The sequence below is a fragment of the Hemicordylus capensis genome, chromosome 3, assembly GCF_027244095.1.
Source record: "Hemicordylus capensis ecotype Gifberg chromosome 3, rHemCap1.1.pri, whole genome shotgun sequence".
Taxonomy (NCBI): Eukaryota; Metazoa; Chordata; class Lepidosauria; order Squamata; family Cordylidae; genus Hemicordylus; species Hemicordylus capensis.
This window is the reverse complement of record NC_069659.1, coordinates 179,586,526-179,599,803: the sequence shown is the minus strand read 5'-3', so window position 1 is coordinate 179,599,803 and position 13,278 is coordinate 179,586,526. Positions and strand designations below refer to the sequence as shown.

Genomic DNA, 13,278 nt, shown 5'->3' with positions numbered 1-13,278 from the left:
GCCAACATAGTGCTTATACGTCCTTTGAAGTAGGTAACAAACAGTGTGTTACTCCTAGCTTAAAAGCTGCATTTTTATTTCTACAATTACAGTATGCAGAATATTATGTCAGGTTAAAGGAAAACTAGACTTGAAATATGTCAATCTTGCTACTATAGCAAACCATAATTTTAAATAAGGATGTGCCTTTTTTAGTTCTAAAACAAGAAGATGCATGCAAATTGTGACCCATCAGTAAAAATGCTGTCACCACTGACTTATTAAAGCCTGCCAGGTGTTTGCCAACTCGCCTGTTTTTGCAGTTCCAGGCAGGAGGCAGAAACTGGATTTATCAAGTTCCCTGTTAGTTGTTCACAGAACTGGGACAAACCATTTGTACACCCTAGGCAAAGTTTGGAAATTGTGCCCCTAGTGAAAGCATCATTTATACAGTTGTACCCCTCAAAACCAGTTCCTGACTTCTGCCCAAGTTTCTCCACCACTGTTCCCTCTAAGGCTTGCGCATGTGTGCACACTCAGGTTTTTGGGTGTCCATTCAGTTCATTTTAGATCTCACTCACATTGAATCAGGAAGGCCCCATTCTGAATGCATGTGCACACACACTGCCTTGATATTTCCACCCAGAACAAAATTCATTCCGCACAGAGATGGAAAAAATTAGTGGGACCATGGTCTCCACCCAACTCGTCACCAACATTTGAAGTTGAGCAGACAATTTTGGGTGGAAATTGGGAATTGATGCAGGAACTGGAAGTTGGCAGGTTCAGATGTCATGCTTACCAGGAGTGTGTGCTCCTCTGGTTCACATCTTTCTTTATTTGGGTGGTAGTATGAACCATCCCAGTATTTAATAATAGAATCCTGCTATTCCTCCCTGTCATAAACATGTGTTTAGCTTTCTTGAGATGCAGTTGGATTGTGTGTTCATAGAAAGCTATCTTATACCATCCATCCATCTAGCTCAGTAATTGTCTGCACTAACTGGCAGCAGTTTCTCTGAGGTAGGTAGGAATCTTTTTTCCTACCAGGAAAGATGTCAGGGGTTGAAAATAGGATCTTAGGTTCAACAGAAGATCCATGGTTGAATTGTTGAAAGGAGAAGGGGATTCTTGTCCCACATTGTAGCTATGTCTGTCGGTCTTTTGAAATGGTTTGGGTAACTCCCTACTCTGCAAATTGCCAAATATCTGGGTGAGAACACTGTCCACTAAAAGTCTTTGGGCCTTCGTTTTAACGACTGTGACTTGAAGCATCACAAAATATATGCCCCAAAGGTGAGAATTTGCTGATATTAAAAATAAGTTATAACCTTTAGTGGTTAAAACAGTCATTCATTACATCTAGGGTGGCCAAATGTCTATTATTGTCTTGGACAATACAGGAATTGGATGCCTGCCCAGGATGTGGCAAAAGTGTCATACTGTATATGAAATGTCCAGGAATCTGGAGCAGGAAGATAGCTTTAATTTTAACATTTTTTTTTTAGCGCTTCTCTCCAGGCTTTGTTGCTACATGATGTAAGTGTTTCAAAGCTCCATATTCTTACCCTTTCTCTTTCACCAGTGCTACAGACTGACTGGCTTGGCTCTTTCTATATGGCTCAGTAAATCACTTGTCCTCCTTTCTGGATCATCCCTAGAGTTAGCGAGGGTGGTGGGGAGCCTCTGGGGCTTAATTGTGAAGCATGTAGACAGAGAGAACACCTTTTTCTCTAGTGGCATTCTTGGCTTACTTTCCAGTAGGCTTATGAGATCATTCAGCATTCCATCCCATGTATCAGCCCTCTATCAACTTCGCAATGTCTGGACCAATATGAAACAAATCAGGTATAGTTGTAGTGACACTGTTTACATATATAGACTGGACCAAGACTGGGGCACCGCCATAATAATTCCTATTTATAAAAAGGGCAAGAGGGACCTACCTGCAAACTATCACCCTATAAGTCTCCTTATATTTCTGTATTTACATTCTGGCTTAAGTCAAATCTTTATTCCCTGGGCTGATACTGTTGATGCTGATGGACAAATTCACTTGTAAATGGGAATGCTTACTTAAGCTGAAGTTGCTTACTTATGGCCTATCACTGTAAGCATTAATAGCGTTGGACTTTGATCAGGCCAAGTTGGTGTTCTACCAAAGAGTCTCAGATGTAGAATGGCTGACTGATCAAGGCCTTATCCTAAGGGGGGTAGTGATGGGAAATCAAATCTTGAACACACGCCCTGCCAGATATCTTAACCAGGTAACGACAGCCAAGAATTGTAGGGTGTTCACTCAGGCACAGTTCAGTGTTCGGCACATTGCAGTGCTCAAATACAGATTTAACAAAGACCCATTCTCAGAATGATTCTGCCCCTGCAAATCAGGAGCCTTTGAAGCAACAGCAAATGTGTTAAGTTTCAGCTGTTACAGGGGCATTCACAATGTGTATGTTACCCCATAGTTAACTTTTAGACAATGCCCAAATAATCTTCCAGGCTATTCTGATGGTTTTAACATATGTTAGTTTTTATCAGACCATGATAAGATTTCTAATGTAGTTGCCATGTTCTGCCTAATTGCCACTCGAATTCATAAGACCATGTTATGTAGCTGAAGACACTGACTTGATGGCACAACTTTACCTTTTACTATTTATTGAAGACAGTTGTTAGAAGCTGAGTTGAGGGTCTCTTTAAAAAAAATGTTTTTATGAATCTGATGTATCTGTTTCTCTCTGTCTTTTTGCTGGTCAGTGATGGAAAGTACTACTACTACTACTACTACTACTACTACTACTACTACTGAGCTGTGGGAAATACCTGTATCAGGCAGCAGTGATATAGGAAGATGCTGAAAGGCATCATCTCATACTGCGCGGAGGAGGCAATGGTAAACTCCTCCTGTATTCTACCAAAGACAACCACAGGTCTGTGGTTTCCAGGAGTCGACACTGACTCTATGGCGCACTTTACCTTTACTACTGAGCTGAATGTGACTGAATTTGATGTGATGGGTTCCTCTTTGTTTTTAATTTGTAGAAATTCAAAACATATTTATTTCAACCAACCCGTGAAAGCATGTCATACAGAAGACATAGCATCTAAAGAGACTTTCCCCGAAGAAATTAAGTCAGTCTGTGCTTCTCTGTTGGTATCCAAAAATTGGAGAGAAACTGCTCTTGAGGTTTCATGTCTACTTTTCCTCCTCATAACTTAGCCATTTTCCCATGGATTCAATGATAAATACGAATACGACCAATATTTATATATCGCTTTTCAACAAAAGTTCCCAAAATTGTTTACATAGATATAAATAAAAAAGTGGCTTCCTGTCCCCAAAGGGCTCACAGTCTAAAAAGGAAACATAAGATTGCTACCAGCAACAGCCACTGGTGGGATGCTGTGCTGACAGATAGGACCAGTTGCCCCCCCGCCCCGCTAAATAAAGAGAAACATCACTTTTAAAAGGTGCCTTTTTGCTCTGCTAGCAGGGGACACTGATATAGTTGTTGAGCAAGCAATTCTGAGTATAACAGTGCCCCTTCTAGCACAAATAATGCAAACAGAAAGCTTTGAGAAGCCTTAAAATAATTTAAAAATAAAATGATAAAATAATAAATACTATGATGGAATGCTGTTTTACTTCGCATAATACATAGGCACTCCAGTGCGTATATAATTCAAACCTTTGGCTTTTTTGGATTTTTTGGCTTTCAGGAGTGCAAAGAAGCTATGGTATTTGTGGGAACAAAAAATGGTGTATGTGTGGAATGCAATACATGGGCCTTTGGTCATTGTTAACTTATTGTAAAGCTGTTTGATCTATCTATATTCTTTACTTGCAAAACTAGCAAGTCTTTGTATGTTGAAATGTGTTTGGGTATATTTTGTATGGAAGATTTTGTTGAGCCTTCAAGTTCACTGAAAAACATTTGAACCATTTTTAACACAAATTTCTTGCCAAGCTATCAAATTACATTAATTAGGGAAGATAGTATTAAATACTTAGACACAATCCAGCAAAATACTTAGACACAATCCAACATGCAAACCCCCCTTTTTGAAAGTATAGGAGTGCAGTTCAGTTTCAGGAAACTTGTGCTGGGTTGCATCATAAAATAAGAATTGTCTTGTATTGGACCAAGGCCCATCTAATTTGTTTCCAGCAGTGATCAGATAGTTCTTTCTAGAAGGCTCACAGACTGTGAGCCATGTTAGTTGCCTCTAGCATCTGGTGCTCAGAGATATGCCAAGATATACTTGAAGTCATGTTGTAGAAATCATTAAAATGAATATCATAGAGTTCACAATGGTACATCCCTAATGGATTAACTTGCTATACAATTCATTTGGATTTTTTTTTAAAAAAAAATATTGTAATAGATCATCGCCAAGGATTTGGGATGTTGTCATTTGAGGCTTTTAAAGAACTCATTAAATCTGTTTTCTCTCAACAGGTACCTGTCAGATGAAGGAATTGAAGCTTGCACAAATTCGTCTGACAAAGTGAACATTAATGATATTATCCTGATTGCACTTAATGTAGGTAGAAATTGTGAACTTGCAGAACTTCGATGTATATTGTTACTTATTGTGACCATTAGTGTATTTCTTGGTTGATGTACAAAATTATATGCAATAGCCTGTTAAAATAGGATTAACATAAAATAAAACCTACTAGAATAGTATTATGGTTAAAAGACAGTAGTTTATACTTAAGTCATTTAACAGAGAATAATATAGACATGGACACACTTCTGTTTGAGGAATTGTGAAGTTGAGCTGCTTTCTTAAAAGGAATAATATGGATGAAGGCCCTTAGACATAATGTTTGAAATATCCATCTTGCATGGATTTATATTTATTTACAGAACTCAAATTATCTTGATTCCTAGTCATGGCATGGATGTTTAAAGAGTCAGTGTTATTGAGAGAACATTCGTGTCTACTTGGAAAACTGAAACAAATTGGTAAAATGTTTCAATTCTGCAAATAACGTGTTGCAATATAAAACATGTAAAAGAGTGTTTAGTCTGTAGTGTGATCTGAATTACAAGCAGCTGTGTGTATTCGCTGCCTGATATATTTTCTGACTATTTAATCTTGATGGTTAAATCAATTTGTTTGTGTAATAATGCTTTTGTTTGTTAACTGAGGTTTCAAATGAACCTAATTCCTTCGTACACTATGGGTTGTCTCCAAAGGTGCCTTGCATGAGCTGAAAGGTACTTCTGCCCTTGCAAGGTCCCCTCCCAGTTTCTCCTGATGACCCCCCACCAGCTGCTGTAGCCTCACCATATCCCATTCTCTCCTATACTGTTCTGAAGGATCCCCAATCCTCAAACAGATTTGGGGCTGTCGGGGACAAGAGAGGCTGTAGGGGAAGTGTCAGGAAAGCCCCATTACTTGACATTGTTAAAGTAGAAATAATGGTGTTCTGAATCATTTACGAATCATTTCTCCTAAGGGTGGCAAGGTAGAGTCTGTGTTGCATATTCCAGTCATTATTATTTTAGTTTGTCCCCCACCCCCGCAAGTTATAGACATGCTTCATATAATTATCTCAGTAATCCTTAAAATAATTCTGTATGGGTCCACCAAATTCATATGCAAATGTTAATAACAACTGTTGTTGTTGTTTACACAGTCAGGTGTTATTGATTGGTTTGTTTTATCCAGACATGGAGTCCTTCCCAAGGACCTTGCATGGCTGAATTTTATTATCAATATTGTTGCTGTTGTTATTATAGAGATCGTCGCAGAATATAGGCTGTTCCCAATAATAATAATAATAATAACAACAACAACAACAACAACTGTAGTTGAGAAGAAAGAAAAACAAGTTAAAATTATCAACATAGCAATACCAGGGGATAGCAGAGTAGAAGAAAAAGAAATAGAAAAAAATCACAAAATACAAAGATCTACAGATTGAAATTGAAAGGCTGTGGCAGAAAAAGACCAAAATAATCCCAGTGGTAATTGGCGCCACCTCAACACCATAGGGGCCACAGAAATCACCATCAGCCAATTACAAAAAGCAGCTTTACTGGGAACAGCCTATATTCTGCGACGATATCTATAACAGCAGCAACAACATTGACAATAAAATTCTGGCATCCCAGGTCCTTGGGAAGGACTCAATGTCTGGATAAAACAAACCAGTCAATAACACCTGTCTGACTGTGTAAATAAATAAATAATAATAGATTTATTATTATTGATTTATCTATAAATAAATTATATAAACTAGGGACTTATCCTCATGTTCCTACACTATGTAAGATTATTACCTGACTCAACTTGTGTGTGGTGGTGTTCCTTTAGTTCAAAGCTTATTTTCAACAGAAGTAGAACTTTAAAACCCACAAAAGCTGTGCCAATGTATTGTGTCTCTAGGATACATTGATAGTGGGCATATATTTACAGTTGAGCAGCATACTTCTCAGTGTATGAATTTAAGGAAGCAAAAGGGGTGAGTGTCGGGATGTGCAGGGCTCTAAAGTGCTGGGATCAAAGGGTGAAATGTTAAGTTCCCTGCATAAACCAGGGTGTTTCCACACACTTCTTGTAGGAGCCCCTCCCACACACTGAAAAGCTGCACCTGAGGGTTAGGATTAGGGTTTGTTTAAGGTAAATGTGCACATACACATTACCAGGGAGAAAATGGGTGACACATCTGGAAAGCAGAAGTGATTTCTGGTTTATTCTTGCTCACAGGACTGTTTGGATCCCATTCTATAAGATCACCATTCACAGACTGCATTATTTCATATGCATATTTGCAGCCCTGAGAGGTAGAAAATTGCTTGGCTTCACTCCTCCTTCCGTTCTGAGATTTTAAAAAATATTGTACATGCTTAGGATATTCATTGCCTTATGTAACACCTGAGAAATCGGGATGAGTGACAAATCAACTTTTAAACTACAGAGATGTAATGTTTTCTCATAAAAATTTATAAGAGATAAATCTCTGGTACTGGGTTACTGTTGTAAGCTTAGAACAATACTGTAGAGTTGTAGGTCAAGGTCAAAACAAAAACTTGAAGCATATGCAACTTAATTCTATAACTCTTTTGCTTGTCTATAGGAGAGTAATGTCAAATATGGCTTTAGTGACTACTACACAAGACAAATTAAAAAGCCAATCAGTCTTTTGAAATGAAGTTGTTATAACATATCCTTGCCTCTCATTTTGACTAGGGATCACTAATTTCTGACTAAATGCATTAGGTTGCATGGAATATGAATATGAAGCAGTTTAAACTGCATCAGGAATCAAAAGTTAGATGATGCTTGCTTTGTTCATGGAGGAGATATTTTTGCCAGCATTCCTCACTGTGCAATTGTGTGTTACTTAATGGTTTTATAATACATAATATGATGCTTTTTGCTCTGGTATCTGTATTGGAAAATAGTACTCAAATTTAACGTTTATTTAACTTTAGACAGATTTAAGAGCCATTGGCAAGAAATTCCTTCCAAGTGACATCAATGGTGGAAAAGTGGAAAAGGTAAGAACACTGCTGCTGCTATTTTCTTTCCAAACTACATGGAATCTGCCTGATATATATATTTGGGCTGGATCTCTACTTCACATCTACCATATCTTGTTCTATAGGGGGGAAAACATGGCAAAGGGATGGGGTATGAAGTTGGAATATAAGCAACTTCAAATAAGCATTGGGGCTTATGATTTCTTTTAAGTTGCATATATTTTATTTTGTATAAAGTATTTTTAACTAGACATTTGGGTACTGATAAATAAATCTAAATATAAAGTGTAATATTTATCACAATGTTTGGGACCTTTAAAAAGTGAAGTAACAAAATAGTACTTTAAAAATATTTGTTGAACCATCCTCACAGTATGTGTGTACTGATCTATTTTATTTTTGTTTGCCTCACAGAATACAATAGTACTATATACTTCTTCATGGACCTTAGAAAAGTAACTTACACACTTCAGCCACAAGATGGCTATATTTGATTATATTTGAAGAAAAATATTGAACTGCTGCAGAACCAATGCCAAAAAACTCTTAGCTTATTTTGAATAGAGTTAACACTTTCAAATTCTAAATGCTATTTAACATCATAATTATAATTTAAAAGGAAGCTGGATGGATTTAAATGTGTTGTTATACCAGTTTAGAGTTAACCCAAGTTAACTGCAGTTAGTATTGGTTCTTGGAATGTTAGATTATTTTGTTAAATGGGCAGTGGTTAGTTAATGCTGGTAATCTTGGTATTAAGTGTAAAGTTACATAAATAAAATCCAGGACACAGGGTGTGTGTGTGTGTGTACACACACACACATATACACAGAGAGAGAGAGTTATATTGAAACAGGTATAGATCTGGCCTTTTGGTTTTAGTCATTAGCGGAGAAATGCTTGACTAACAAGCAGAAGGTTGCCGGTTCGAATCCCCACTGGTACTATATTGGGTAGCAGCTATAGAGGAAGATGCTGAAAGGCATCATCTTATACTGTGGAGGAGATGACAATGGCAAACTCCTGTCTTCTGCCAAAAGAAAACCACAGGGCTCTGTGGGCGCCAGGAGTTGAAATCGACCTGACGGCACACTTCACTTTAAAAAATTTTCCTAGTGGATGCACTGGTGGCGCGGCTTCCATGCACTGGTGGTGCATGGATTATATAGTATTCTTAAACTGGAAGCCACAGTGTTGTATTCATGTACACGTGTAGTTTAAATGGGTATCCGATGCAGACTTATGTGACAAGTTGAGAAAGTAGTCATGTTGGTGTTTGAGTTGCAGTGCTGTGGGCTGTTTGTAGATAGCTCCATAGGGTAGAGAGAAAATTGGTTAGACAGGGAGGACTTTGTCAGGTTCACTGAGGGGGCTTCATTTATTGTGTTGATAAATTCTGCCTTTCAGTTGACATGCCCAAAGCAGGTTGCCTAAAACAAAAACCAAACAAATCAAAAACATATACATACATATTACCTATAAAATAAATTTGCCTCACTGCATGAAAAAAAAGAAACTAACCAATGAGCAGCAAATTAACTTTAAAAAAAAAGAAAAAGATAACCAGACACGCAGCGCCAGGCGTGGTAAAATCAGAAGTAGAAAGTCCTAATTTGGTGACAAAATGTCATGATGAAGAAGACCAGATAGATTTTCCTGTTCAGGGAATTCTAATAGGCCTTTTTACACATCCTTATAACCATAGCAGCGAACGTGGAAAAGGGTCTCTGCAGCTAATGTGAATGGATGGGCAGGGTCGTTGGAGAAGATGCTTCTATTTTTGGTGCACTTAAACACAGGTGTTCATTTTCTAGATGGTACCTCCAGTTTAGTACTGACTGTAGATATATAATAGAGTTGAATGTTCATGAAATGAGACAGGATGAGATATAAAAATGCTGTTTGGGGCATGCTCATATGTGTTTGCCTTTGCCATGGGATTTTTTTAACTCTTCTTCTTCTTCATGATATGTGTCCACTCTTCTTTGGCTACTCACCTCAAGTTTCAAAACAGTTTGTTCACGGCAATAGGTGCTGCTATTTGATACAGCCTGAATCCCCTTTCAGTGCAGAGAACTGGTCATGGAATTTTTGGAGCCCATCCCAGTATTGAAAAAACAATGGACAGAAGACGAATCAACTTTGGTTCAGTGCACACATACTGTTCCATAGGCATCATTTAGGAAAAGAGCTTTAGTTCTAATGGAGATGTCTCCTAAAAATTGTTTTATTCAGTTGTACAAGTCATCTGTTTTATGTGTGCTGAAATATGCTTATATGTAACTGAAATTAAGGCTTGAAATTCCTATTTTTCCATGTCTTCCAAAACAGACTGCAGCCATCTTGGCTGTGCTATGACATCATCACTGCTGTCTGTCTTTGAGGCCTAGTCATTCCAAGTTCAGAGAGTGAAGTTTCCTATAATAATCTGACAAAACTGTGATTTTGAAAAATCCAGAAGGTGCAAGTGGTGTATAACACCACTGTGCAAGAGAACAATGAAAAGCATACTAGAAAAAAAATTGTGCATGTACCAAAACAATGGAAAGCTTGGGTAGATGGAGTGAGAAGAGAGAAGGAGTTCAGTTAAAAATGTGTTTGTTTTTCAGAACTACTTCAGTGTTAGTACAAATAAATTATAAAATGTTTATTACAGGCACTTTTCACCCCCTTTTCTTCACATAGTTGCTCTCTTTAAAAAAAAAAAGTGGGGGAGAGAAATGAATATTTCCCCCCTCTACTGGCACACCATCTAAGTGTTACTACTAATGGAAAGAGAGCTGGGTCCATCCTGGTTTGCATTGGAAGGAGTCTACATGTGAGCACTGTAAGATATTCCCCTTAGGGGATAGGGCTGCTTGAATGCAGAAGGTTCCAAGTTCCCTCCCTGGCCTCTCCAAAATAGCCTTGAGAGAGACTCCTCCCTGCTGCCTTGGAGAAGCCGCTGCCAGTCTGTGTAGACAATACTGAGCTAAATACGGAGCCAGCGTGGCGTAGTGGTTAGAGTGCTGGACTAGGACCTGGGAGACCCGAGTTCAAATCCCCATTCAGCCATGATACTAGCTGGGTGACTCTGGGCCAGTCACTTCTCTCTCACCCTAACATACTTCACAGGGTTGTTGGAAGGAGAAACATAAGTATGTAGTATACTGCTCTGGGCTCCTTGGAGGAAGAGTGGGATATAAATGCAGAGGAGGAGGAAGAGGAGGAATTTTGCAAGGGGGACGCAGTATCCTCTCTGTTGTTTGTAATCGCCATGACCCCACTTTCACAAATACTAAACAAAACAGGCCTCGGATACCAAACATCTAAAACATCAAGTAAAATCAACCATCTGCTGTACATGGACGATCTGAAGTTGTATGGAAAGTCCCAGTCAGAAATCGAATCACTGCTAAACACTGTCTGTATATTCAGTAGTGATATAGCAATGGAGTTTGGACTAGACAAGTGTGCTGCATTAATAATAAACAGAGGAAAAATAATAAAAACAGAAGGAATAGAACTGCCCAATGGAAGCAACATCAAGAACCTGGAAGAGAAAGAACCTTACAAATACTTGGGCATTCTCCAGGCTGATAACATCGCACACACTGAAGTTAAAAGAAAAATGGGAAGTGAATACATCAGGAGAGTTAGAAAAATCCTCAAGTCCAAACTCAATGGCGGGAACACCAAACAAGCCATAAACACCTGGGCTATACCTGTTATCAGATACACTGCAGGAATAACAGACGTGACCCAGGCAGAGCTAGAGACGCTAGATCGTAAGACTGGGAAAATAATGACCATCAATCATGCTCTGCACCCCCGCAGTGATGTAGATAGGCTCTACCTCCCTCGCAGCTCAGGTGGAAGAGGAATGCTGCAAGTCCATCAAACAGTCAAGGAGGAGAAAAGAGGCCTTGAAGAATATATCAAGGACAGTGAAGAAGATGCACTTCAAATGGTCAATAACGCGAAACTATTCAACACCAATGAAACAAAGCAGGCCTACAAGAAAGAACAAGTCAAGAACCAAGCAGAAAAATGGAAAAATAAGCCCCTACATGGTCAACATTTGCACAATATAAGTGGAAAATCAGACATCACCAAGACCTGGCAATGGCTTAAGAATGGCAACTTGAAGAAAGAAACAGAGGGTTTAATACTGGCTGCACAAGAACAGGCACTAAGAACAAATGCAATAAGAGCAAAAGTAGAAAAATCCACAACAAACAGCAAGTGCCGCCTTTGTAAAGAAGCAGATGAAACTGTGGACCACCTAATCAGCTGTTGTAAAAAGATCGCACAGACTGACTACAAACAAAGGCATGACAAGGTAGCAGGGATGATACACTGGAACATCTGCAAAAATTACAAGCTACCTGTAGCCAAGAATTGGTGGGACCATAAAATTGAAAAAGTTGAAGAAAATGAAGATGTAAAAATATTATGGGACTTCCAACTACAAACAGACAAACATCTGCCACACAATACACCAGATATAACTGTAGTCGAGAAGAAAGAAAAACAAGTCAAAATAATCGACATAGCAATACCAGGGGATAGCAGAATAGAAGAAAAAGAAATAGAAAAAAATCACCAAATACAAAGATCTACAAATTGAAATTGCAAGGCTGTGGCAGAAAAAGACCAAAATAATCTCAGTGGTAATTGGCGCCCTGGGTGCAGTCCCAAAAGACCTTGAAGAGCACCTCAACACCATAGGGGCCAGAGAAATCACCATCAGCCAATTACAAAAAGCAGCTTTACTGGGAACAGCCTATATTTTGCGATGATATCTATAATAACCAACAGTATTGATGATAAAATTCTGGCTTCCCAGGTCCTTGGGAAGGACTCGATGTCTGGATAAAACAAACCAGTCAATAACACCTGTCTGACTGTGTAAACAAGAAATAATAATGGACAATGGTCTGACTCGGTATAAGGCTTCCTGTGTTCCAGACACGCTTGCTTCATTCTTTTGGGGTACTTCAATGTGCTCCCTAAACGCACGTCTGAGCCATTTTCTGGCCCTGTGGTTATTTGGAAGAGGAATGCTGACTGCCTTCCAGGTAAATGGTCATTCTGACAAGAGGTTTTCCCATATTGCATTATTTCATAAGCAGGTAAAACAGGGCTATCTGAACACTGCAAAAAGCAACAAAGGAGAAAGGAATGCTAGCTCTTCCCTCCTAGTTGGATAAGAAGCCCCCAAGGTTGAGTCAAGCTCTACCTAACTCTTCCTCCCTATCATTATCAGAATTGAGTTTGTGCCAGAGGGTGTGACTTTCGCTTCTGCTTTGTCCACGTGATTGCTCTGTGATCTCCCTTTTTTGAACATGCTTTTTCATGGAGTATACAGGAAACCGCCACGCAGATATAACCTAATCCTAATATTCAGGCCTTATCAGAAGCAGCAACTCCTGAAGTCATCAAGAAGCTCTTGGAGAGGACCAGCTGCCAATCTCGCCCTTGCCTCAGGACATGTGTTTGCCCATAAGAACCCCCTTGAAACATGGGATCACGCTTTGCTTTAGGAGTCGTGCCTCACTGTTGCCCTTTCATCTGACACACTTGCTACCCATGCACATATGTGCACCTTGCCATTGGACGCTGAACCCCATGCGGTCTGGCTGTGCCCATGAGCTCACCCTATGCTTGAACTCCCCAGAGAGAATGCCCACAAACAGCTTTCCTCTTTCTCTCACTCTTTCACCCTCAGACCGCTATCCCATTGCCTAGCATAGCAACATTAGTAGCGTGCGTAACTACTTTTTTCATTTTCTGTTCCCCCTATCACCCCTCAATA

At 39.1% G+C, this 13,278-nt stretch overlaps 1 protein-coding gene across 1 annotated transcript in view; it reads left to right on the top strand.

The window, feature by feature from the left end:
- Positions 1-13,278, top strand: part of TDRD3 (tudor domain containing 3) — a 121,794-nt gene that overhangs the window by 27,633 nt on the left and 80,883 nt on the right. Inside the window, exons 2-3 of the mRNA XM_053307513.1 lie at positions 4,443-4,527; positions 7,434-7,499. Coding sequence (XP_053163488.1) covers positions 4,443-4,527; positions 7,434-7,499 — 151 coding nt within the window. The remainder of the gene's footprint in view (positions 1-4,442; positions 4,528-7,433; positions 7,500-13,278) is intronic.